Here is a 27031-nt window from a genome sequence, read left to right as displayed (position 1 = left end):
AGGTGGGGACCAGGGGCTTGAACCTGTGTTCTTATGCTCTGTAATGTGTGCGCTTAACCACGTGTACCACCCTTCCCCTCATTTATTTATTTATTTATTTATTTTCCCTTTTGTTGCCCTTGTTTTTTTAAAAATTTTTTTTAGATTTATTTATTTATTCCCTATTGTTGTCCTTGTTTTATTGTTGTAGTTATTATTGATGTCGTTGTTGTTGGATAGGACAGAAAGAAATGGAGAGAGGAGGGGAAGACAGAGGGGAAGAGAAAGATAGACACCTGCAGACCTGCTTCGCCACCTGTGAAGCGACTCCCCTGCAGGTGGGGAGCCGGGGTCCTTATGATGGTCCTGTGCTTTGCGCCATATGCACTTAACCTGCTGTGCTACCGCCCGACTCCCTGCCCTTGTTTTTTTATTGTTGTTGCTATTGATGTCGTCGTTGTTACAGGACAGAGAGAAATGAAGAGATGAGGGAAAGATAGAGAGGGGGAGAGAAAGACAGACACCTGCAGACCTGCTTCACCGCCTGTGAAGCGACTCCCCTGCGGGTGGGGAGCTGGGGGCTTGAACCGGGATCCTTATGCTGGTCCTTGCTCTTTGTGCCACCTGCGCTTAACCCACTGCGCCACCGCCCGACTCTCCCACATTTAAAAAAAATAGTCACTTAAATCTGTTTTATTTGATAGGATAGAGAGAAACTGAAAGGGTAGGGGTTAAAAAGCCAGAGAGAAGTAGATACCTGTTTCACCACTTGTGAGGCTTTTACTCTTTTCCTTCCCAACCCTCCCTCCCTTCCTTCCATTATATTTATTTATTGGCTAGAGACAGCCAGAAATCGAGATGGTAGGATGAGAGACAGAGACACCTGTAGCCCCTGCACCAACATAAGCCAGTGCTCTGGTAAAAATAGAGAGAGACACCTGCAGTACTGCTTCATCATTTGCAAATCTTTCCCCTTGGAGGTGGGGACCGGGGTCTTGAACTCAGGTCCCTGTGCATTGTAACGTGTACTCAACCAGGTGTGCCACCACCTGGCTCCATTTCCTCTTTTCATTTGAATTATTTCTTCTAGTCTGATCTTCAGGCCCACAGCTGAACCTGCCTATGTGCTTCATGTAGTTTGTTTTTCATTGGTGAATAAAGTGTGTGTGTTTGTATTAGGGCTATATTTTCTTTCTTGTTGGAATTGTAACTGTCACACCATACTAGTCTGTCATTATTTAGTATATAACTCAATTCTCTCTCTTTTGAAATTACCAGTTTTTTCTTTATATATATATTTATTTATTATTTGATAATAACAAACATTGAGAGGGGCGGGGGAGATAGAGAGGCACCTGCAGCCCTGCTTCACCACTTGTGAAGCTTTCTCCCTGCAGGTGGGGACTAGGGGCTTGAACCCGGGTCCTTGAGCGCTGTGTTGTGTGAACTTAACAGTGTCCCATCTGCTCCCCTGATTCAAGTCTTTTTTTAAAAAATTTTTTTAAAAATATTTTATTTTATTTATTTATTCCCTTTTGTTGCCCTTGTTGTTTTATTGTTGTAGTTATTATTGTTGTTGTCGTCGTTGTTGGATAGGACAGAGAGAAATGGAGAGAGGAGGGGAAGACAGAGAGGGGGAGAGAAAGATAGACACCTGCAGACCTGCTTCACCGCCTGTGAAGCGACTCCCCTGCAGGTGGGGAGCCGGGGTTCGAACCGGGATCCTTATGCCGGTCTTTGTGCTTTGCGCCACCTGCGCTTAGCCCGCTGCACTACCGCCCGACTCCCCTCAAGTCCTTTTCTACCATCATGCACCAGGACCCCAAAGCTCCCACCACCAGGGCTTTGTTCCTGTTGATTTCACTACTCTGGTAGATTTTTCATTCTTGACTGGGGGAAAAAGATAGAGACCATTTTAATTAGAAGATCTCAACAGAGCTGGGGAGACGAAATAGTTATGCAGATGACTTCCATGCCTGAATCTCTCAGCTCCCAGGTTCAATCCCCAGTATCACTCTAAACCAGACATGAGCAGTGCTCTGGTGAAAATAAAATAATAAAATTATAACAAAAACATTTATCTATTAACGAGAGAGTGGGAGAACTGGAACGTCACTCTGGTACATGCAATGCCAGGGACTGAACTCAAGAACTCATGGTCCTAGATTAGATTAACTATGCAACTGTTATCACATTTAGTATTAGTAATAGCTTTCAGAGGGGTGTGAGAAACTGCAGCTTGGAGAGGTCAGGCACGTGTCAGAACCCAAATTACATTGCCTGGTAATCCTGTTACAGCAGTTCAGGACGTGACACAGTGGATAAGGTGTTGGACCATCAGGCAAGAGGTCCTGAATTTGAACCCTGGCATTGCATGTGCCAGAGTGATTTTTTAAAAAATAATTATTTATTCCCTTTTTTTCCCCCCTCTCACCTGAGTTAACCTTTCTTCTTTGTCTAAGAGATTCTTTTAATATCTGACCTGACTGAAGGGCATTTGCTGTTCTTTGTTGTAAAGGCCATGAGGGCAAAATTTTTGTTTCATCATGGATTAAGAACTTTTTAACATTTTATTGAGAGGGCTGACCTGGTGTAGTGGCTCAGCACATAGTCTCTGAGGAATAAGGGCTTCAGGTTCAAACCCCTTTCTCACTAGAAGCCAGAGGTTCACCCCTCTGGGGTAAAAAAAAAAGAAAAGACTTTAGTGGTCTGGGAGGTGGCACAATGGATAAAGCATTGGACTCTCATGAGGTCCCTGGGTTCAATCCCCGGGAGCACATGTACGAGAGTACTTTCTGATTATTCCTCTCTTTCCTTCTATCTTTCTTATTAATAAATAAATAAAATATTAAAAACCATCTTATTGAATGAATTCTGGGCTCAGGATGAGTAGTTCCATATAGTTCTCTATGTAATCTTTATGGCTCTTGCACTGGGATGATGGACAAAAAAGATGAGGCAGGATCCAATCAGGTTACTTAGAACTTCCTTATATTGTTTCAAGAATTTGTTTATGTAAAAGATAGTGGGAGCCTTGGGGCTGGGTGGTGCCGCACCTGGTTGAGCGCACATGTTACAGTGCACAAGGACCCAGGTTCAAGCCCCCAGTCTCCACCTGCCTGGGGAAAGCTTTGCAAGTGTTGAAGCAGGGCTGCAGGTCTCTGTCTCTCACCTTCTCTATCGCCCCTTCCCTCTCGATTTCTGGCAGTCTCTATCCAATAAATAAAAAAAGATTAAAAAAATCAAAAATAAAAAAAGATAGTGGGAACCATTGAAGAATTCAAAGCTTTGATCTGTTTGCTGTTTTGAAATATGTTAGGATTGGGCGACTGGGAGGTGGTTCACCTTTTGAGTGATTGAACGTACACTTTATTTTTTAAAGGTAAAGACATTGTTGATGAGGGGAGAGAACCAGAGCATCACTGGCACATGCCATGCCCAGGACTGAACTTGGGACTTCATGCTTCCAAGTCCAGCATTCGGGCCTCTGCCTCCCCTCCTGAGCCACTGGCTCTTTAATAGGCATCTTCTTATATTTGACTTAATTCTAGCTAACTTATATTTAGTGGCATTTTTCGATTTTCACTGTATTAAAAAAAGCTTTATTGACAAGACACACACACACAACTAGAGCATCACTCTAGCCACCTCCTGGGACATTTCAGCGTGTGCGTGTGTAATCTTAGTTGTTGCTTTTGTTTAGGAATGCAGTGATGTTTATCTGTTTGATTAGAGCAGATTTGCTAAACACTAAGACTTTTACTTGATGCATATTTTTTTCATTTCCTTCCCACTTCTTCCCTCCCCCCCCCCTTCCTTCCTTCCTTCCTTCCTTCCTTCCTTCCTTCCTTCCTTCCTTCCTTCCAGAGCACCACTCATCTCTGGTTATGGTGGTATTGGGGATTGAACCTGGAACCTCAGGCATGAGTCTTTTTAAAAAATTTTATTTATTTATTTTCCCTTTTGTTGCCCTTGTTTTTTCATTGTTGTTGTAGTTATTGTTGTTATTGATGTCGTTGTTAGATAGGACAGAAATGGAGAAGAGGAAGGGAAGACAGAGGGGGAGAGAAAGACAGACACCTGCAGACCTGCTTCACCGCCTGTGAAGTGACTCCCCTGCAGGTGGGGAGCCAGCTGGAACAGGGATCCTTACCCCAGTCCTTGCGCTCTGGGCCATGTGTACTTAACTGGCTTCGCCTGACTCCCAAGAGTCTTTTTCATAACCCCAACCTACATTTATTTTCTAGTTACAATATTTGACTTTTTTTTTTTTTTTTTTTTGCTAAAGTACTGCACAGCTACTGATTATGATGGTATAGGGGCTTGAACCTGGGACTTCCAAGCCTCTAGAAAGACAGTGTTTTTGCATCCATTATACTATCTCCTCTGCCCCTATTTGGCATTATTTATTTATTTTTTATTTAAAGTTTTTTTTTTTTTTGCCTCCAGGGTTACTGCTGGGGCTTGGTGCCTGCACTACGAATCCACAGCTCCTGGAGGCCATTTTTTTCTCCATTTTGTTGCCCTTGTTGTTGTCATTATTGTTATTGTTGCCACTAATGTTGTTGGATAGGACAGAGAGAAATTGAGAGAGGAGAGGAGACAGGGAAAGATAGACACCTGCAGACCTGCTTCACCGCTTGTAAAGTGACCCCCCTGCAGGTGGGGTGCTGGGGGTTCTAACTGGGATCCTTATTTCGGTTCTTGAGCTTTGCACCACGTGCGCTTAACCCGCTGCGCTACTGCCCAACCCCCGGCATTTAAAATTTTTATTAGTGAGAAAGATTAGTGAGAGAGAAGAAGAACTGGACGTCACTCTGGGACATGTGTTGCTGGGGATTGAATTTGGGACCTCATACTTGAGAGTCCAACACTTTATCCACTGCACCACCTCCTAGTTCACTATTTGGCATTTAAAGAAATGTTATTTTTATTTTAATTTATTTTGATAAAGAGTGAGGCAGAGAGGACAGGAGAGCCAGACACACTTGCAGCACTGCTTATGAAGTTTTCCTCCCTGCAGGTGGGAACTGAGGGCTTGAACTCTTGTCCTGAGAGTTTGGTGGTATAGTTGCTCTATCAGGTATGACATTACTAAGCCCTTTTCCCCCAGCCTGACATTTTTAATAGTTAAAAAAACATTTATTTATTTGATAGAGAGAATCAGAGCATAACTGTCACATGTGGTGCCAGGGGTTGAACTCAAGACTTCAGGACTGCAAACCCTGCACTCCATTACTAAGGCATCTCTGTCCAACCAGCAGTTTTCACAGTTTTTTTTTTTTTTTTAGAGCACTACTCAGTTCTGGGTTATGATAGTGCTGGAGATTGAACCTGGGGCTATGGAGCCTCAGGCATGAGAGTCTCTTTGCATAACCATTATGCTATATGTCTACCTCAACCCTTGTTTCTATTTCTCTAGTATCTTTTCACTAATGTATAATTAGTCCAACAAAGGAAGAAGTTGCTTGTTTTAGAATAACTTCTGAAATACTGACTAAAAAAACATACTTGCTACATTAAGTATCAAAACACATGTAAGTTTAGTAGTATGATCTAGATTCTTTTTTTTAGCTTTCTTTTTTTATTAATACTTATTTCCTTTTGTCGCCCTTGTTTTTTATTGTTGCAGTTATTATTCTTGTTGTTATTGATGTCGTTGTTGTTAGGGCAAAGAGAAACGGAGAGAGGAGGGGAAGACAGAGAGGGGGAGAGAGGCACCTGCAGACTAGCTTCACCGCCTGTGAAGCGACTCCCCTGCAGGTGAGGAGCCTGGGGCTCGAACCAGGATCCTTAACGCCAGTCCTTGTGCCTTGCGCCACATGAGTGTAACCCACTGTTCAACTGCCCGAGTCCCTATGATCTAAATTCTTACAAAACTTGGACAACAGACATAAAATGTAAGCTTTAAAGAAAATCTTGCTAGTTTATTTTAAGTAGGTATTACTGCATGTGTAATTGAACAAGGGGCATTTATTTTCCCCAGAAGTTTCCTTATCCCCTTCATAACCGGTCTCCTTTCCCGTCGTCATTCCTTGGCAAGCATGTCTGCTTTCTGTCAGTACCATTTTGCTTCTCCTAGAATATTATGGAAATAGAATCATACAGCATGTAGGCTTCTTTCTCTTAGCATAATGCTTTTGAGATCTATGTTGTGTATCAGTTGTTTGGTTCTTTTAGTTTCTGAAGAATACTGCATTATACACAGATTTGATTTTGTTTACCCATTCATAAATATCCAGACATTTGTTTCTAGTTTTTTGTCATTAAGAGTAAAGCTGTTATGAATATTTGAGTTTATATCTCTTTGCAAATGTATTATTTCTTTTAGGTTTATGATGTTGGGCCATGTGGCAAATGTGTTTAGTTAAAAAATTTGCTTGGACTTTTTAAGTTTACCATTTAAAATATTGATGATAATCATTCTATTCTATATGAAAGATAATACTACTCTGGTCTGTGACTGTGCCAAACTCAGGATCTCATGCTGAATTCTACTGTTGAGCCACCTCTGAGGCGGCGGAAGTCGTGCCATTTGTATTGCTACCAGCAGTGATTATAAATCCCATTCTTCTCAGTGCTAGCTAATATTTAAATGCTTGATATTTTCAATTTTGGCTTTGGAGATTATGAACTTGGAGGCAGACGCGGACTCAGAGTCTGTCTATGGTAAGCTTTGTGGTTTTTTAAAAAATATTTATTCCCTTTTGTTGCCCTTGGTTTTTTTGTGTTTTTTTTTTTTGTAGTTGTTGTTGTTATTGATGTCGTCGTTGTTGGATAAGACAGAGAGAAATGGAGAGAGGAGGGGAAGACAGGGAGGGGGAGGGAAAGATAGACACCTGCAGACCTGCTTCACCGCTTGTGAAGCCATTCACTGGAGGTGGGGGAGCTGGGGCTCGAACCAGGGACCTTTCGCTGGTCCTTGAGCATTTTCTCCATTTTATTGGATAGAACAGACAGAAGCTGAGAGAGGAGCGCAAGATAGAGAGGGAGAGAGAAAGACAGACACCTGCAGACATACTTCGCTACTTGTGAAGCTTCCCTCTGTAGGTGGGGAGCCAGGGGCTCAAACCTGGATCCTTATGCAGGTCCTTGCACTTCTTGCAGTTCTCGCCAAGTGCACTTAACCTGGTGCGCTACCGCCAGACTCCCAAGCTTTGTGTTTGTTTTTTAAAAAATATTTATTTATTCCCTTTTGTTACCCTCATTTTATTGTTGTTGTTATTGATGTCATCGTTGTTGGATAGGGCAGAGAGAAATGGAGAGAGGAGGGGAAGACAGAGAGGGGGAGAGAAAGACAGACACCTGCAGACCTGCTTCACCACTTGCGAAGTGACCCCCCCTGCAGGTGGGGAACTGGGGGCTCGAACAAAGATCCTTACGCTGGTCCTTGCGCTTTGTGCGACATGCTTAACCTGCTGTGCTACCACCTGACTCCCCAAGCTTTGTGTTTTTAAAAACTCTTGTTATCTTGGTACGTGCACCTTTCAAGTTTATACTTGAAACAATGAGGTTTACTTGAGGATCTTTTTTTTTTTAATTTCTTTATTGGGGGATTAATGTTTTACAGTCGACAGTAAATACAATAGTTTGTACATGCATAACATTTCTCAGTTTTCCACGTAACAATACAACCCCACTAGGTCCTCTGTCATCCTTTTCCAAGGCTTGTATCCCCCCCCCCGCCCCGAGTCTTTTATTTTGGTGCAATATACCATTGAGGATCCTTCTGAGCAAGAGTTGAAAAATACTGTTCAAGCTGTGAAACATAATGTTCATGTATTTTATCACTTTTGACAGAAGTTTTTTTTTAATATTTATTTATTTTCCCTTTTTTTTGCCCTTGTTGTTTAACATTGTTGTGGTTATTGATGTTGTTGTTGTTGGATAGGACAGAGAGAAATGGAGAGAGTGAGGGGAAGACAGAGGGGGAGAGAAAGATAGACACCTGCAGACCTGCTTCACCGCCTGTGAAGCGACTCCCCTGCAGGTGGGGAGCCGGGGGCTCGAACCGGGATTCTTCTGCCGGTCCTTGCGCTTTGCGCCACCTGCGCTTAGCCCGCTGTGCTACTGCCGACTCCTGACAGAAGATTGTTTTAAAAAAAAATTGCTTATTTTTACCAGAACACCACTTTGCTCTGGCTTATGGTGGTGCTGGGAGGATTGTATTTTTAAAAAAATTTTTATTTATAAAATGGAAATAATTTACAAGACCATAGGATAAGAGGGGTACATTTCCATACGATTCCCACCCCCAGAGCTCCATATCCCATCCCCTCCCCTGATAGCTTTCCTATTCTTTAACCCTCTAGGAGTGTGGACCCAGGGTCACTATGGGATGCAGAAGGCTGCCTTCCGTAATTGCTTCCCCACTGAACGTGGGCGTTGACAGGTGGATCCATACTCTCAGCCTGTCTCTCTCTTTCCCTAGTGGGGAAGGGCTCTGGGGAATCCTTCCTCCAGGACACATTGGTGGGGTTGTCTGTCCAGGGAAGTCTGGTTTGCATCATGGTAGCATCTGGGACCTGGTGGCCAAGACTCCCAGGTTGAAAGCAGCTTCCTTGCAGAGCTCATGCCAGGTGTTGTCTGTCTCCAAGCTGCCATCTTGGCTCCACCAAGGATTGTATTTTAATTACACTAGTTTTTTTTTTTTTTAAAGATTTTAGAAAAATTTTAATATACTTTTGTTGTCCTTGTTGTTTTATTGTTGTAGTTATTATTGATGTCATTGTTGTTGGATAGGACAGAGAGAAATGGAGAGAGGAGGGGAAGACAGAGGGGGAGAGAAAGATAGACACCTGCAGACCTGCTTCACCGCCTGTGAAGCGACTTCTCTACAGGTCGGGAGCCAGGGGCTCGAACCGGGATCTTTATGCCAGTCCTCCTTGCGCCTTGCGCCACCTGCACTTTACCCGCTGTGCTACTGCCCGACTCCCAAGTATATTAGTTTTTAACAGTTATGTGCTGTGTCTTGTAGGTGCTGGTACAATATTAATAATGAATAATATAAATACTTACTTAAATGGCATGTCATAAAATAGGCACAAGTATCTTGTACACCTTAAGGGTACCAATACTTACAAAGAATTAAAATAGTGCAGGGATAAATAGTATAATGGTTATACAAAGGGATTCTCAGCTTTTGCATTATAGTTTTTATATTTAATATAGTGGTCATCTAATTATATTTATTCTGTCTTTATTAAATTTTAATATTAACTGAGATTTAGAGAATATTTTAAAAGGCTGAAGAGTTTGGAGGTGGGGGAACTGTTTGGAGCCTTGTCTTTAATGACTTAACACAGAATCCCCCCAACATTTTCTTCTCCTACCATAGCCTGTATTTTCACTTCTTGGCCAGTAGATGGGGGTATTTCAGCACAGGTAAATGTCAAGAGTCGTAATGATCAGTAAAACTGAAGGCCAAAGACAGAATGAGTATACTAACATAGAGTGATTAGAAACTATCAGAGGTAATGCTGGCTTCTAATTAAATGTATTCTTTATTATCAACTAACTTTCTCTTTCTCTCCTTCCTCCCTCCCTCTTCCTTCCTTCCTTCCTTCCTTCCTTCCTTCCTTCCTGTCTTCATACCGGAGCACTGCTCAGCTCTGGCTTATGGTAGTGCAGGGGATTGAACCTGAGACTTTGGAACTTCAGACATGAGAGTCTCTTTGCATAGTCATTATACTATCAACCCTGCCCTTATCAACTTTCTTATATCAGATTTTCATGTTACAAGTTATAGAGGCAGATAAAAATCTTTTTGTTATATTGCAGTTGCGGAAAGTAGTTAATTGTTTCCACTTTTAGAATGATCTTATGTCATTAGACTATATAGAGCTTCCTTCCTCTAGAATAAAACTTACTGGTGATTGGATTACTCAGGATCACATGAATCTACTATAAATAAGGTTAAGAGAGAAAACTGAGAAAAATTTAACATGATTTTAAGGTCCTCATTTGAAACAAAAAATGGTATCTCTTTGGTGTGGTATTGAATTAATCAGCTTGACACTTACATGCTAATAATTTGACAGTGTTAATGTATAAAAGATGTAGGGTGGACTACTGCGAGAGTAGGTGCTGGCGTGCATGCAGTCCAGCCTTGCACCCTGGTGCCAGGTGGGCGGTGCTGTGGCATTGGAGGAGGCTTACTCTCCCCAGCTCTGTCTGATGAAAAAGTGGCTTGGAGTGGTGAAAAAGTGGATGAGGAGAGAGAGAGAGAGAGAGAGAGAGAGAGAGTGTGTGTGTGTGCGCGCGCACGCGTACATGCATTTGTTATTCACCGTAATGTTTAACTTGATGAACAGAATTACTTTACCATACTCTAAACTTTGCTCATTTAAAAAATTAAATATATTTAAAACATTTATTACTTATTGAGTAGAGTCAAATTGAGAAGGAGAAGAGGGGGGATGGAGAGAGGAGGAGGAAGGAAGGGGAGGAGAGAGAGGCTTGTAGCGCTGATTCACCAGTACTTCTCTTGGTGGGTCTGGAGACCTTTGAATTGAAACACACACACACACACACACACACACACACACTTACTTTCTTTTTGTTGTACTTTTCCCTCCAGGTAAAAAGAGAGACTGTAATTTCCCTTTGGACCAGATTTCATAGGTCAGTGAGTGTTTTGAATAAAGCAAATTTTGTTGGGGCTATGGAGACAGCCTAATGGTTCCGCAAAAAAAGGAATTTCCTGCCTGCTCTCAGGTTCCTGGTTCAGTCCCCAGCACCACCATCAGCCAGACCTGAGCAGGGCTCTGGTCAGTCTCTCTCTCTCTCTCTTTCTCATTCAAATAAATAAATACACATTTTAAAAAGAGAAAATTTGTTGTCCTCTTGTCTCTTCCACCAGCTAGTTGACTATGTCAGATGGGGAGTGAGTCCATTTAATTTGGGGGGGGGGTTAGGGGGCGGGGCGGTGCCCTGCGAATCTAAGGAGTGTGCTGGGGTCGGACATCTGAGCTAATGCAGAAGTTTGGAATGAACATTCCAGCTGATAAAACTGCTGCAGATTGAAACCTTTGCCTTTCCCCCCCAAAAGAAGTAGTTTAGAAGAGCATGATGTGTGCTGATAAGTGGTTGTTAAATGGTGAGAGGTAATAATTTATTTATTATTATTGTTATTTTATTTTTTGGCCTCCAGGGTTATTGCAGCGGCTTGGTGCCTGCACCATTTTCCCCCTTTTGTTACCCTGGTTGTTTTTACCATTGTTGTGATTATTATTATCCTTGTTATTGATGTCGTTTTTGGATAGGACAGAAATGGAGAGAGGAGGGGAAGACAGAGGGGGAGAGAAAGACAGACACCTGCAGACGTGCTTCACCACCTGTGAAGCGACTCCCCTGCAGATGGAAAGCTGGGGGCTCGAACCGGGATCCTTACACCAGTCCTTGTGCTTTGCACCATGTGTGCTTAACCCACAGCACTACCGCCCGGCCCCTGAGGGAATAATTTTTTAAAAAGATTATTGTCTACTTTTTTTATATATGTTTTTATTTATTTATTTTCCCTTTTGTTGCCCTTGTTTTTTATTGTTGTAGTTATTATTATTGTTATTGATGTCATTATTGTTGGATAGGACAGAGAGAAATGGAGAGAGGAGGGGAAGACAGAGAGGAGGAGAGAAAGACAGACACCTGCAGACCTGCTTCACCACCTTTTAACTGACGCACCTGCAGGTGGGGAACCGGGGCTTGAACAGGGATCCTTAGCAGGTCCTTGTGCGTTGCTCCATGTGCGCTTAACCCGCTGCGCTACCGCCCGACTCCCCAGAGGTAATAATTTTTTAAAAAATATTTATTTATTTATTCCCTTTTGTTGCCCTGGTTGTCTTCTTGTTGTAATTATTATTATTGCCATCGTTGTTGGATAGGACAGAGAGAAATGGAGAGAGGAGGGGAAGACAGAGAGGGGGAGAGAAAGATAGACACCTGCAGACCTGCTTCACCGCCTGTGAAGCGACTCCCCTGCAGGTGGGGAGCCGGGGGCTCAAACTGGGATCCTTATGTCAGTCCTTGGGCTTTGCACCACGTGCACTTAACCCGCTGCACTACCGCCCGACTCCCTGGGGTAATAATTTTTAAATTATTATTACAATCATCATTGAGGCTTGATGTCTTCTGCCTTGATGATGAATCCGCCACCATTACTGGCAGAGAGATATATTGAATATACATATGTCACAATTCTCTTCATACGGAGAGTGAAGTTGAGAGGGAAGGGAAGACAAAGTGAAGCTTCCCTCTTGCAGGTGGAGTCTTGGGGCTTGAACCTGGGTCCTTGTGTACTGTAATGTGTGCACTCTACCTGTTGTGTCATTGGCTGGCCTTCTCACTAAACTTTTCCTCTGGAGAATCTTCAGAGAATTGATGAGATTATCCTGTTTTGATGAGTTGATTCTGTTTTGCAGGGCATAGCATAGAAGCAGTAAACACTGATTGCTAGTTACTGAATATTAGAAATAACTTTTTACAGCCAATAGATTTTGTGAAAATAACGGCAAAAGTAAACATTGGGCTCTTGTTATTCCTCCTCCTCTCCCTCCTTCTCCGCCTTCTCTTTTTTACAGAGCTGGGACCTCATACATGTATGATTTAATGACTGACTCCCTGACTACTTAGGTTGTTTTTTAAAATTTCTTTATTGGGGAATTAATGTTTTACATTCAACAGTAAATACAATAGTTTGTGCATGTATAACATTTCTCAGTTTTCCATATAACAATACAACCCCCACTAGGTCCTCTGTCATCCTTTTTGGACCTGTATTCTCCCCCCTACTTAGGGTTTTTCTCCTCTTCCTCCTTCAGTTGTGGCAGAACCCCGCCGAGCTGCAGGCTGGGTATCCTGTGCCCTGACTCCTGGCTAGGACCCTGGATTGCTGCACCCCTGTCTGAGGGCCGCTAGCCCCCAGGGCACCAGCAGACCATACCCAGGGCAGGTTTGTGCCATTACCCATGGAGGGACCCCATCCAGCCCATGCCCTGACTCCGGTGCCATGGCCTCTCCCATGTGGTGACAGGGTTTGACCATGGACTCTGCATGACAAGACATATACCCAACTACTAAGCTATCGCTCTAGTGGTAGTTTTTCATTTTAAATAAAATTTGGGGTGGGGGGCAGGCAAAAGGCACAGAGTAAGTACATCCTGTGTGCTGAAAGAATAGATTCTAAGAGTTGGGCTGGTGTTTGTAGTAAGCTGTCACAGTGCGTTTCTCGTATTTCAGGGTCAGTTAGTTTTCTGTTTGAGATCTGAACTTTGCCCTATGAAGTACCTTTTCTGTTTTCCGAACTTAAATATCCATACATGCTTCTCCTGTTAAAGCCCTCCTCTCCCCCGTTTCCTTTTTAACTCCAGTTTTTCCTTTTACCTTCCAGTTTTTCTCCAAATTCCATCTCTCTTTGCCTCTCTCTGTCTCTTTTTTAAAGATTTATTTATTTGTGAGAGAGAGGGAGAACCAGAGCATTGCTGGAGGCTCACAGGATGCCGGGCATTAAACTTGCTTGGGGTTCAAGGCTTGATCCATTGCACTCCTACCTGGGACACAGTCCACTCTCGCTCTGTCCATGTCTCGTCCAGTCTTGACGCAGTATTCTCCTGAAACTGGAGAATGGAGGCTTTCCATCTCACCTTTTCTTGACCTCAGTTCCTCATCGGGTAGTGGTTGCTTTGCAGGGACACCTGGAAGCTAGCTAAGTGTTGCTGAAAGTAGTGCCTCAGGATGTTTGCAATTCTTGCCAAGCATTCTAGAAAGCCTTCAGCAAAAGTCATCTAGGAGTTTGTAAAAGCGACTTCATCCTTCCCATTTACTGATTGATCTAGCTAGAGGCAGCCTTTGGGCAATTTCTATGATATTCTAAGGACAGTTTCAAACTACCTGGATTGCATTTGCTTTAACTCTGCATGGGAAGTGATTTGCTTTCTCTCTGTGATGGCTCTCCTAGAGTGTTTAGATGGGAATATTTAGGGTTCACAGTGTTAACTGTTTTTTCTGCCTTGCTTCTGACATCCAACCTGTTGCACCAGTTTGGGTGTGGTGGGGAACTAATTGCTCGTGTTTTTAATTTCTTGTGTTCTCTTTATTCTCCCTGTCTTTTGTGGCATTGAGTTTGAGTGGGGCTGTCTGTATTTAGAAATTCCCAGTGTGCTGACAGTCACTCAAATGAAGTTTTTGTTGACTTTATTCTTACTTGATATAGGAGAAAATGTGACTTTGGGAGCCTCTTATTTCTCTTTCTCTCTCTCTCAGCCTCCTAATCAGTATTAACTTTATACTTTATTAGGCAGGGTCGGGCGCAGATGATATCCCCCAATCTCCTCAAGTGGCTGTCTTTCCTGTAACCTACTGTTTCCTTTGAAAAACCACCCTGTTAACTGGGGTCAGATTTACAACTAATCTTCACATAAGAACATTTCTGGTTCAACCTGTAGATGGTTGAAATGCAAGTAAATTTGTGCTTCTCCACTTGACACTTAAGGTTTAAAACAGTAAATAGCACTTATGGCTATTAAGTCTCAAACCCTTTTTTTTTTCTTTAATTTTTTATATTTATTTATTCCCTTTTGTTGTCCTTGTTTTATTGTTGTAGTTATCATTGATGTCATTGTTGTTGGATAGGGCAGAGAGACATGGAGAGAGGAGGAGAAGACAGAGAGGGGGAGAGAAAGACAGACACCTGCAGACCTGCTTCACCGCCTGTGATGACTCCCCTGCAGTGGGGAGCCGGGGGCTCAAACTGGGATCCTTATGCCGGTCCTTGCGCTTTGTAGTCTCAAATCCTTTTGATTTTCCAGGTTATTTTTCTAAGTGTAAGGAACATGTAGGCGTAGTCGCTACGTCTTTGCCTGAGCCTATCCTTGTTCTGCCAGTAGTTTAGGTCTTTGTGCATTTCTCCCGGACAGGTCAACTGGCTTAATTTCCTGTAGATTTTAAGTCAAAACTTGTGTCGTGGCAACTTTTTCTTGACAGGTGTTTTTCTTTCTTTTCTTTTTCTTTTTTTATTTTTATTTTTATTTTCTGCCTCCAGGGTTATCGCTGGAGCTCAGTGCCTGCACCATGAATCCACTACTCCTGGAGGCTATTTTTTCCTTTTGTTGCCCTTGTTGTGTATCGTTGTTGTTGTTATTATTATTGCTGCCATTGTTGTTGGATAGGACAGAGAGACATCGAGAGATCGAGAGAGACAGGGAAGAAGGGGAGAGAAAGACACCTGTAGTGGGGTCACTTCACAAGCGGTGAAGCAAGTCTGCAGGCCCTTGTGCTTTATGCCGTGTGTGCTTAACCCACCGTACTACTGCCCGGCTACCTCATTATTATTTTTAATATTTTATTTACTGGATAAATATCTAGAGACATTAAGAGGAAAGTGGGAGACAGAGATGGAGAGAGGAAAGCGAGACACCTACAACACCGCTTCACCACTCAGAAAGCTTTCCCTCTGCAGATAGGGGCCAGGGGCTTGAAGCCATGGGAATCCTTGCGCAGAGTAGCAAGGGAGAAGGGGAGAAGCTTCCCAAGTGGTGAGACAGTGCTCTAGGTATCTCTCTCTCTTTCCCCTTATCTATCTCTCCATCTCACTCAGTTTCTCTCTGTCCTATCAAAGAAGAGAAAAATGAAGAAAAAGAAAAAGAAAAGGGAAGAATGAACGGAAGAGTGGTCTGGAAGGTGGCGGAGTGGATAAAGCATTGCATTGTCAAGCATGAGGTCCTGAGTTCAACTCCCAGTAGCACATGTACCAGGATGATGTCTGGTTCTTTCTCTATCTTTCTGTCATTCTTCATGAATAAATAAAATATTTTTTTAATAAATATTTTATTTATTTCCTTTTGTTGCCATTGTTGTTTTATTGTTGTTGTTATTGATAGGACAGAGAGAAATGGAGAGAGGAGGGGAAGACAGAGAGGGGGAGAGAAAGACACTAGCAGACCTGCTTCACCGCCTGTGAAGTGACTCCCCTGCAGATGGGGACCCTGGGGCTTGAACTGGGATCCTTATGCTGACCTTTGCGCTTTGAGCCACTTGCGCTTAACCTGAGGCACGAGGTGCTACCACCTGACTCCCTAAATCTTTTTTTTTTTTTTTTAAAGGAAAATTTGAAAGGGCCCTCAGGAGATGTGGATTTGTTGTTGTAGGCACTCAACCCCAATGATAACCCTGGTGGCAATTAAAAGTAAATAAATAAATATTAGTAATAATAAATAAATAGGGAATTGGGCGATAGTGCAGAGGGTTAAGCGCACGTGGCTCCAAGCGCATAAGGATCCCAGTTCGATCCCCTGGCTCCTCACCTGCAGGGGGTCACTTCACAAGTGGTGAAGCAGGTCTGCAGGTATCTCTCTTTCTCTCCTCTTTGTCTTCCCCTCCGCTCTCTATTTCTCTCTGTCCTATCCAACAATGTTGTAACAACATGTAACAATGTTGTAACATCGTGTAACAATGATGTAACAACAATAATTACTACAACAGCAATAAAAAAACCAACAAGGGCAACAAAAGGGAAATAAATTAATTAAAGAAAATAAACAGTGGAGGAGATAGCATAATAGTTATACAAAAGACTTTCATGCCAGAGGTCTGAGGTTCTATGTTCAATCCCTTGTCCCACTGTAAACCAGAGCTGAGCAGTGCTCTGATCTGTTTCTCTGTATCTTTCCTTCTGTGTCTCTCTCTCATTAAAGTAAAATAAACAAAATATTACAAACACACTGTAGTTATTTAGCTTAACTGTTCATATTTAAAGAATGTGGATTTTTTTTGATGTTTCCATTTGATATTTCTCAATTTTGGTAATTTGGATTCCTTGCAGAAATAACAGGATCTGGGACTGGGGCATGGGGAGTACAGGGTTAGTCTAGAGCATTTCCCAGTGTTTTCGTGCCAGAAAGCATGGAAGCATTCCCCTTTCCCCCGGCGGTCAGTGATGTGTTGGAAGAGCATCGAATCTAGCTAAGGCTGAGACAATTTGAACAACATAAAGTAGCAGTCGGTCATAATTCAGGGTACTGATATACTTTGTGTTACTATAGATATAAATAGTTCTAGGTGGGGGGACAGCATAATGGTTATGCAAAGAGACTCCTGTCTGAGGCTCCAAAGTCCCAGGTTCAGTTCCCCATACCACCATAAGCCAGAGCTGAGCAGTGCCCTAGTAAAAAACAATCAAAGACCAGTTCTGAGTCCGTACATGCCTGAACCAAGCAGATAGACGGAGGAGTGTTACTGGATTCTCAGGCAGAGAAATGGGACACACAGAGGCTTTGATGTAGGAGGTGTGTGTGTGTGTGTGTGTGTGTGTGTGTGTGTGTATGTATGTGTGTATTATTGCCACTAGGGTTATCACTGGGGTATGGTGTTGGCACTACGAATCCACTGCTCCCAGTGACTTTTTCCTTTTTAAATTGGATAGGACAGAGAGAAATTTATAGGGGAGGAGGAAGCAGTGTCTATTCTGTTGACAGACCCATCTGGACTCCTGTCCACAGCAGGATGGGCCCCGAGTGCTATGGCACTGGCCCTTTTGTACAGTCATCAACCTTCCCACAATGACTCATAGCAACAAGCTTAACAGGCGGCTTTTTGTTGTTGTATACAGAGAGTACAGCTTGTTCGGGTTATCAGCAGACTCTTGAGCAGTAGTAGCAGATTCTAAGGCCACAGCTGGGAGGAGGGGGAGTTGGTAGCCAGTTTCATCTAAGGAGTTTACCCTCACTTCTCTCAATCAATCAATCAATCTCTGTTGTTGTGTGCCACGGAGAAGAGAGAGAGGAGGTCCGGAGCGAAGAGGGAACACAAATCTTTATTTGCACTGGCACCTCAGAGTTGGGTGCTAGAGAAGCAGGTTGGGCCACGTGGAGGTAGCGAAAATGGTCGCCTCACGCAGTAACCTTTCCTGCATCTGAACACCAGAGTGAAGCGCTGGCAAGAGAGCGAGGTGCGGAAGAAGAAGGACTTTTATAGGAGCAGCTTTCGCGAGAATGGGAAGGGGGAGGAGTAACCAGAGCACTCCAGGATAGGATGATAACTCTCGTGAGAATGGGAGGGGGGAGGAGTGACCAAAGCACTCCAAATATCGCAGGGAAATAGTCAACGACTGCCACCTCTCCAGATTCAAAGGAGGTCTCAAAACTTTACATCAGGCTCAACCTGATGCTGTTGACTGGCTACGGAAGAAGGGCAAATGCTAGAAGAAGAAGGGAAATAGACAATGCCCTGAGGGCACAACATGGCGAAACAGGCACTCCAAGAATGTCCCAACTCTCATGGGAACTAGCAGTAGCCTGAGGGCACAACATGGCAGATGTGACTGCATCTGCACAATTTCCCAGCAAATCTCTCTCTCTCTCTCTCTTGCCTTCAGGGTTATTGCTGGGGCTCAGTGCCTGTACCATGAATCCACTGCTCCTGGGATCCCCCCTTTTGTTGCCCTTGTTGTAGCCTTGTTGTGGTTATTGTTGTTGTTGATGTTGATGTCATTTATTAATGGACAGGACGGAGAGAAATGGAGAGAGGAGGGGAAGATAGAGAGGGGGAGAGGAAGATAGACACCTGCAGATCTGCTTCTTCACCTGTGAAGCGACTCCCCTGCAGGTGGGGAGCTGGGGGCTCAAACTGGGATCCTTACGCTGGTCCTTGTGCTTTGCACCATCTGCGCTTAAGCTGCTGCACTACTGCCCTAGGAGGGAAACCTCATGAGTGGTGAAGTTTTGCATGTGTCTCTTTTTCCTCTCCTCTCTCCCTATCTCTCTTCCTCTATAAGGAAAAAAAAAAGCCATCACGATAGGTGAGTTCATTGTATAGGCAGTTGAACCCTGGTTCCAGTGACAAAAACAAACAACTCCCTCTCTCAACCATATGTGGATATAGCAAGGAGGCATATGTCTGCAAAACAGGAAGACATTTCACCAGAGAATCTTCTGGTACTTTGATCTTGAACTTCCCAGCCTCCAGAACTGTCAAAAGTAGATGTTTTAGTCACCCAGTCTGTGGTGTTTGTTTAGCTGTCTCTACACTAAGCAAGGCAAGGCTCTTGCCAGATTGTGACACAACACCTTTCTTGCTTTTTAATATGCTTGTGTGTGGCCTGCTGGTTTTATTTTATTAGAGATTTTAGAAGTAAAAATAACAGCGTATGTTTATTGAGTACTTGCTATATACCAGGTACTCCTCTTATATGCTTTTATGTTTCAGTTTATTTTAATCTTTATTTTTCTTTATTTTTAATATTTTTATTTACTTATTATTGGATAGAGACAGACAAATTGAGGGGTAGGGGGAGCCAGAGAGAGCGAAAGACAGACACCTGCAGCCCTGCTTCACCACTCGTGAAGCTTTCCCCCTGCAGGTGGGGAGCAGGGGCTTGAACCTGGGTCCTTGCACACTGTCATGTGTGTGCTTAAACGTGTGCCACCACCTGGCCCCTTTCTTTTTATTTTTAATCTTTGTTCCTTTTTATTTATTTATTTTTTACCAGAGCATTGCTCAGCTCAGGCACATGGTGGTGCTGGGGATTGATCCTGGGACCTTCAGTGCCACAGGCTTGAAAGTTTTTTTGGATACTGTTATGCTATCTCTCCTGCCCTATCTTATTTTTATTTTTATTTTTTTAATTTATTTTTTAAAATATTTTATTTATTTATTCCCTTTTGTTGCCCTTGTTGTTTTATTGTTGTAGTTATTATTGTTGTTGTCGTTGTTGGATAGGACAGAGAGAAATGGAGAGAGGAGGGGAAGACAGAGAGGAGGAGAGAAAGACGCCTGCAGACCTGCTTCACCGCCTGTGAAGCGACTCCCCTGCAGGTGGGGAGCCGGGGTTCGAACCGGGATCCTTATGCCGGTCCTTGTGCTTTGCGCCACCTGCGCTTAACCCGCTACGCTACAGCCCGACTCCCTTATTTTTATTTTTTAAAGATTTACTTATTGTAGAGATAGAGAACCAGGGTCATCACTCTGACACATACTCATCACAGCATTCTGTAATGACTTTTTTTTTTTTTTTTTTTTAAAGTCAGAGCATTGTTTAGCATTACTGTGCTACTGATTGAACCTGGGATCTCGGAGCCTGAGGCATGAAAGTTTTACATGACCATTCTACTATCTCCTTGGCCCTGTGATAACTCTTGATGTGTAGTGCTTTTTCAAGCAACAGAGCTAAAAAATTAATAAATTATATTGTGTAAGATTAGATTAGATTAGATTGGCAGGGGCGATATGGAATTATACCCGTCATCTTGTAAACTATTAAATAACTAGTTTAATATATATAATATAGAACTCAAGTTTTGTATTGAATTTAAGTTTCTTTTAAAAGTAATTGTTTATTGGGGGTGGGGATGATGAGAAAGAGAAATACCTGAGCATCACTCTGACATATACAGTTGGTTGGCTCAGACTTGGAATCTTACACAGACAAGCCCTGTACTCTACCACTGAGCCACCTTTAAAACTGTGGTAGAGTGGTCTGGGAGGTAGCACAATGGATACAAGCACTGGACTCTCAACCATGAGGTCCCGAGTTCAATCCCCGGCAGCACATGTACCAGAGTGATATCTGGTTCTCCTCCTATATTTCTCATAAATAAAATGTTAAAAAAATAAAGAAAAAATATTAAAATCAATAAACACTTAAAAAAAACTGTGGTGGAGTGTACATTTCATTTTTATTTCACATTTAGGCAGTGAGGTGAGGTTATTTCTTGGAGCAAAAAGATCCAAATTACTGTCATGTGCCAACAGAAAGGGGGGATTTTACACACACACACACACACACACACACACACACACACACACACGGCCATTTTATTGAAATTTGTAGAGCAGCGTTGTCCCAAGTATCAACTTTATTTTAGAACAATAATATAAGTTTAAAGAAAATAGAAAAGTCGTGGCCCAGGAGGTGGTGCAGTGGATAAGATACTGAACTCTCAAACATGAGGTCCTGAGTTCAGTCCCTGCAGCACATGTACCTGAGTGCTGTTTGATTCTTTCTATCTCGCCTTCTATTCCTATCTTTCTCATTAATAAATAAATCTTTAAAAAAATAAATAGAAAAAGTCTACTTAGTTAAACATGTCTATAGAACTTTGAATTGCAGGAATAGTTTTGTAACATCTGTTTTTGTGGAGTGAAGGAAGACAAGATGTTTTTTTTTTTTTCTTCTCTTTTTTCTTTCCCCTAAGGAGTCTCATTCCAATCAGCAGTGTAATTGTAATGCAACTCTAGCATGGAGGGGAGATGGAATGTTTGGCAAGGAGACACTGAGCAGTTGAGAGTTTTACTCAGAATAAGCATAGGCACCCATTCATTATAAGTACAACCCAGGGCAACAAACATTCTAGTTATACAGCTGGAATTTAACTTTGATATTACTTCATGGTATGTTGTATATAGAGACATACTTTTCCAAATAAAAAAAGAATTATTGACTTAGATGAAATGGTAGTATTTATTGCACTTAGGCAAATAATTTTCTCTAACCACCGTCTCAAATAAAATATACTAAAAGAGATTTTTGCAATATTTAAAATATTTCTTAGAAATCATCAAAAGGCATTGGGATGCTTATCATTATGAGATGATGTTTGAGTTATACTGACCTGTAAACTAAGGGCAAATGACTTGTGTGTTGTTTATCCTTATATCTGCTTTTTGTATCTCATGACACAAAATAGATGCTCAAGAATGTTGAATGCAAGGAATAATGTAGGAAGTGAAGTGCTCCTTTCTCATTAAACATCTCAAGGTTGTCACATTGTTGTGGGAGTAGAGGAGTTATCAATGACAGCAGCATGGCTAACCTTAGCTCTTCTCCATGACTCCCTCTACCCACTTCAGACTGTTTATCTGCACAAGGACTGAGTAGAGTAGTTAGAACAGGCATATTGACTTAGAAATGAGAAACACTTTGGAGGAATTTGAGAAGAGTGGTCACAGTTCAAGTCTAATAAAATCAGTCTTTAGTGCTAATCTACAGGCAGTTGAAGACATGGTTCATAATGAATTCTTGAGTTGTGGTATTTTGCTGTGCTTGTATTATAACCTGGAGTCCAGTGTCATGTTTGATTTTAATACAGAAAGAAACTTGATTGACTTGCCCACGTTCTGCACCTTTATGTATAGTCATGAATACTTCAGTAGAAAGCTTGTCAAACATTAATTATGCACGTAGCTGAGTAGTAGGAGAAAGCCCGTGTTCTGTAGCTCTTGTTCCCATCCACCTGACAGCATTCTCTGCTGCTTGTCCACTCCTGTCACTCAGTCCAGCGTTTCTCAGCATTGTGTTTACTCCTCTCTGTCAGTCAACGTTTGGAAAATAAAAATGAAATTTCCTCCATACTATCATCCTTCCCTAGCCCCATCATTCTGTGTTTTGACTCAACTTTTATCTTCTCTTACAAGAAGATGGTAAATTTACAAATATAAAATTGTGCTGCAAACATAAAACTACATTGTAATTTACATTTCAGAAGAGAATGGATACATACCTCGCTGAGAATTTGTTATAGTGAAATATCAGCCATCTGTCCTTTTGAAATTCAGAATTGATACCAAGAATGGAAAGAGTACTGGGCTGTGTTTTTAGTACTGAGTACATTGCCTCCAAAGAGCAGCGAGCACATTAAAGACTCAACTGTGTGGAAATGACACAGATAAAAATATTTAGTTCTCAAGTCACTTGACACACACCATCATCAATAATTTAAACAGAACAGGATGGGACACTGAGATTGAGCATTAAGTATAGCAGTTTGACCAGCCCTTACCTTCTTTTTTCCTGATCGTGTTTTCTTGTTTACTGTAACGCCAGGGAATGAGCCAAGATCTTGCACGCAGGTGTGCTGTGCAGGGTATTCTCATATGGTGCCAGGGACTGAATACAAGGAAGCCTGGTGTCTGACTGCTCAGTCACCTTCCTGACCTCCAGATGAGTCCCACCCCCACTCCCACTGTCATGGTAGAGCCAGGGCTCAGGGCTGGAGTGATGCCTCGGCGTCTCTTTTGTGGTTCCTGAATCTGGCCTGGGCCATAGGTAGCAAAGTAGCATACTCTCTGGCTCCCCCAAAGAGATTTTTAAAAGCTTTAGTTTATCTTGTCTTTTCAGTAGAAAATGATTATTTTTACCTATTTATTTTCCCCAAGTGATGCTCAGCTCTGGCTTGTGGTAGTGTGGGGGATTGAACCTGGGACTTGGGAGCATCAGCCATCTTTCTTTTTGTATAACCATTTTACTATCTCCCTCACCCTGAGAATTATTGTATTCTTAAAGTGGCTATGATATGTAAATTTACATATTTTTTCATTTTAAAATATTTAAAAATTTAATTTGGATAGAGACAGAAAAATTAAGAGGGAAGGGGAAGATAGAAAGGGAGAGAGGCAATTGCAGCACTGTTTCACCACTTGTGAAGCTTTCCCCCTACAGATGGGGACCAGGGGCTTGAACCTAAATCCTTGCACACTGTAATGCATGCGCTCAACCAAGTGCACCACCATCGGCCTCATTTTTCCCCCTTGAACTTTTCCCCATCACAGTTGTGCTACTCTAAGGACAAATCTCGATGGAAGATAGGAACTGAGTCCTAATTAGAATACTTTATTGCCCTGAGTGATCATTACTAAAGCTGCAACCATTGGTTCAGCTGTCTTTTGTTTGCTTCTTTATAAAACTTTGTGACCATATTTCATAACTTGCTGTAGTTTGTGTTTATTATTTACTGGTGTTTTATTATTTAGAAATGCAGACATACAGTTTTATTTTAATTTTCCCATGTGTTTCTTTTTTTTTTTTTACAGTACTCTGTGCAAAAAACTTGGTGAAAAAGGATTTTTTCCGTAAGTAAATTAACTTTAAGACTTCGATATTGTATTATAGGTTCTTTGGATAGTGTTTTCAGAGTTGTGTGGTTCAGCGATTTCTCTTATTCAGAAGTTTATTCAGGGGCCAGTGTAATAGCTCACCTGAGAGAGTGCCTGCTAACCATGCCTGAAACCCAGGGTTGATCCCCTGGTCCAACACAGGAGCACTACAGCTCTGGGAGAATCTTCAGTGCAATGACCTCTCTTTCTCTCAAACATTTGACCTGGAGTGGTGACGCCTAGGTGATGGTGAACAAAAAAGGTTGCTTTTGAATGCTTTGGCTCAGAGCATTTTGGCACTACATTTTAAAAATAATTTTATTGATTGATTGTGTTTTATTATTATTATTATTATTTATTTATTCCCTTTTCTTGCCCTTGTTGTTTTATTGTTGTAGTTATTACTGTTGTTGTTATTGATGTTGTCATTGTTGGATAGGACAGAGAGAAATGTAGAGAGAAGGGAAAGACAGAGAGGAGGAGAGAAAGATAGACACCTGCAGCGACTCCCCTGCAGGTGGGGAGCTGGGGGCTCCAACCGGGATCCTTATGCCGGTCCTTGTGCTTTGTGCCATGTGCGCTTAACCCGCTGTGCTACCTCCCGACTCCCTTTATTTATTATTTTAATGAGAAATACAGAGAGAAAGACCAGAGCACTACTCAGCTCTGGCTTACTGTAGGCTGGGGATCAAACCTGGGACCACAAAGCCTCAATCATGAAAGTCTTTTGCATAACCACTGTGCTGTCTCCCCAGCCCTTGGCATTGCATTTTTAAAGAGTATTTTACTTTTTTGTTTGTCTTATTACTTCAAATTTTTTTTTATCATTTCTGTTAAATGACTTTATGCACAGGTGTGTATATGCAGATATATGTAATGTATGTGCATACTGTATTTCTAGGAAAGATTTGAGATTCTTTTGCAAGTTGTTTTGTTTGATTTTTAAGTATAAAGGCAGAGAGGCAAAAATTGAAAGAAACCACAGCACCAAAACTTCCCTTAGTGCAGTGGGGCCCAGGCTTGAACCTGGCTTATGCACAAGGGCAAAGCCGCGCTGTCCAAGTGAGCTACTTTGCTAGCCCTATAAGCAATGAAAATAAACAACATTTTTTATATTTATTTATTTTCCCTTTTGTTGCCCTTTTTTATTGATGTTGTAGTTATTATTGTTGTTATTGATGCCATCATTGTTGGATAGGACAGAGAGAAGTGGAGAGAGGAGGGGAAGACAGAGAGGGGGAGAGAAAGACAGACACCTGCAGACCTGCTTCACCGCCTGTTTCGCGTGCGGGTGGGTAGCCGGGGCCTCGAACCGGGGTCCTTGATTTTCGTGCCATGCTTAAACCGCTGCGCTATCGCCCGACCCCACCATACAAAAAAATATTTTTAGGGAAAATTACCCATGGAAAGTTGGGAAGTCATTTAGTCTGCTTAGTATTTCCCAAGGGGACTCCGCCACATTTCAGATACATGTTCTTAGAATAGCTCCCGATAAGAAAGCTGACACTGGGGGCTGGGTGGGCAGCTACTTTGCGCAAGGACATAGCTTCGAGCCCCTCCTCTCCACCTGTAGGGGGATGCTTCAGGAGTGGTGAATCAGGTCTGGAGGTGTGTCTGTCTTTCTTTCTCTCCATCTCTCTCTCTCTCACTCCCCTTTCAGTATCTCTGCCCTATCAAAATAAAATAGAAAGAAAAACAACAACAACAAAATGAAATAGAAGAAAAAGAAGGAAAAATGGCTCCTGTGAGCAGTGGATTTGTAGTGATGGCACCGAGCCCCAGTGATTACCTTGGTGGCAATTAAAAAAAAACAAACAAAAAAACCGGGAGTCGGGCGGTAGCGCAAAGCACAAGGACCGGCATAAGGTTCCCGGTTCGAGCCCCCGGCTCCCCACCTGCAGGGGAGTCGCTTCACAGGCGGTGAAGCAGGTCTGCAGGTGTCTGTCTTTCTCTCCCCCTCTCTGTCTTCCCCTCCTCTCTCCATGTCTGTCTGTCCTATCCAACAACGATGACATCAATAACTACAACAATGAAACAACAAGGGCAACAAAAGGGAATCAATAAAATAAATTTTAAAAAAATAAAAAAAAAAAAAAAACCCAAGAAAGCAGACATTGGTTCCCATATACTCAGTCTCTGCCAGTCTTTTTTTTTAATGAGGGAGGATTGGGAAATATCATTCAGCTGTTTACAATCTTTCCCTTATAATATGCTTCATAGTAACCTTTAATTATTGAGTAAAAGTGACATTAATTTTAGTAAGAAACTCTAGGACAAAACTTGATATGTAAAAGATTTGTAGTTGGGGGGGGTGTCAGGCGGTAGTGCAGTGGGTTAAGCGCAGGTGGTGCAAAGCGCAAGTACCAGCGTAAGGATCCCAGTTTGAGCCTCCGGTTCCCCACCTGCCGGGGAGTCACTCCACAAGTGATGAAGTAGGTCTGCAGGTGTCTGTCTTTCTCTCCCCCTCTGTCTTCCCCTCCTCTCTCCATGTACTCTGTCCCATCCAACAACAACGACATTAATAACAACAACAATAAAACAACAAGAACAACAAAAGGGAATAAATAAATAAGATTTGTAGTTGGAAATGGAGACGTGGGGTTGGAGCACAGAACTATAGTGGTGGGTCGGTGTGTGTGGAGCTACACCTCTTGGGACCTTATGATCTTGTAAATTATCATTATGTCACTAATAAGACCTTTTAAAATGTAAAAAAATAAAAAGAAAGTGAGAGAGACATTTGTGGAGAGAGAGAGAGAGAGAGAGAACCAGAGCATTGCTCTGGCATATGTGGAGTTAAGTATCAAACTTGAGATCTCACAATTACCAATTCTATAATCTATCCTTATTCCCATTTGCTAAATTAATTAATTAATTAATTTTTTTTTACCACAGCACTGATCAGCTCGGCCTTATTGTGGTGCGGGGGATTGAACCTGGGACTTTGTAGCTTCAGGCATGAGAGTCTCTTTGCATCACCATTATGTTATCTACTTCTGCCCAAGATGTATTAATTTATTTATGCATGCCACGAGGGTTATTGTTGGTGGCTGGGTCCCTGTATAGCTCCACTGCTCCTTGCCACGATTTTCTTTTCTCTAGATAGAGGGAGAGAGAGCGAGAGGAGAGACAGCTGCAAGTACTTTCCTATGATGGCCGAGGCCCTCACACGTAACTAGTGTGTTCTACC

At 42.3% G+C, this 27031-nt stretch overlaps 1 protein-coding gene across 2 annotated transcripts in view; it reads left to right on the top strand.

Moving 5' to 3' along the window:
• The window catches only part of SMURF2 (SMAD specific E3 ubiquitin protein ligase 2), an 86002-nt gene that overhangs the window by 8333 nt on the left and 50638 nt on the right, over window positions 1-27031 (top strand). The window contains exon 2 of one of the 2 annotated variants that reach the window (XM_060202567.1): window positions 23779-23817. The exons of the other annotated variant lie outside the window; for it this stretch is intronic. Within the exon in view, the coding sequence (XP_060058550.1) occupies window positions 23779-23817 (39 nt within the window). The remainder of the gene's footprint in view (window positions 1-23778; window positions 23818-27031) is intronic. 2 annotated transcript variants of the gene reach the window in all.

Source organism: Erinaceus europaeus, chromosome 12 (genome assembly GCF_950295315.1).
Source record: "Erinaceus europaeus chromosome 12, mEriEur2.1, whole genome shotgun sequence".
Classification (NCBI taxonomy): domain Eukaryota; kingdom Metazoa; phylum Chordata; class Mammalia; order Eulipotyphla; family Erinaceidae; genus Erinaceus; species Erinaceus europaeus.
This window is presented reverse-complemented; position numbering and strand designations above follow the sequence as displayed.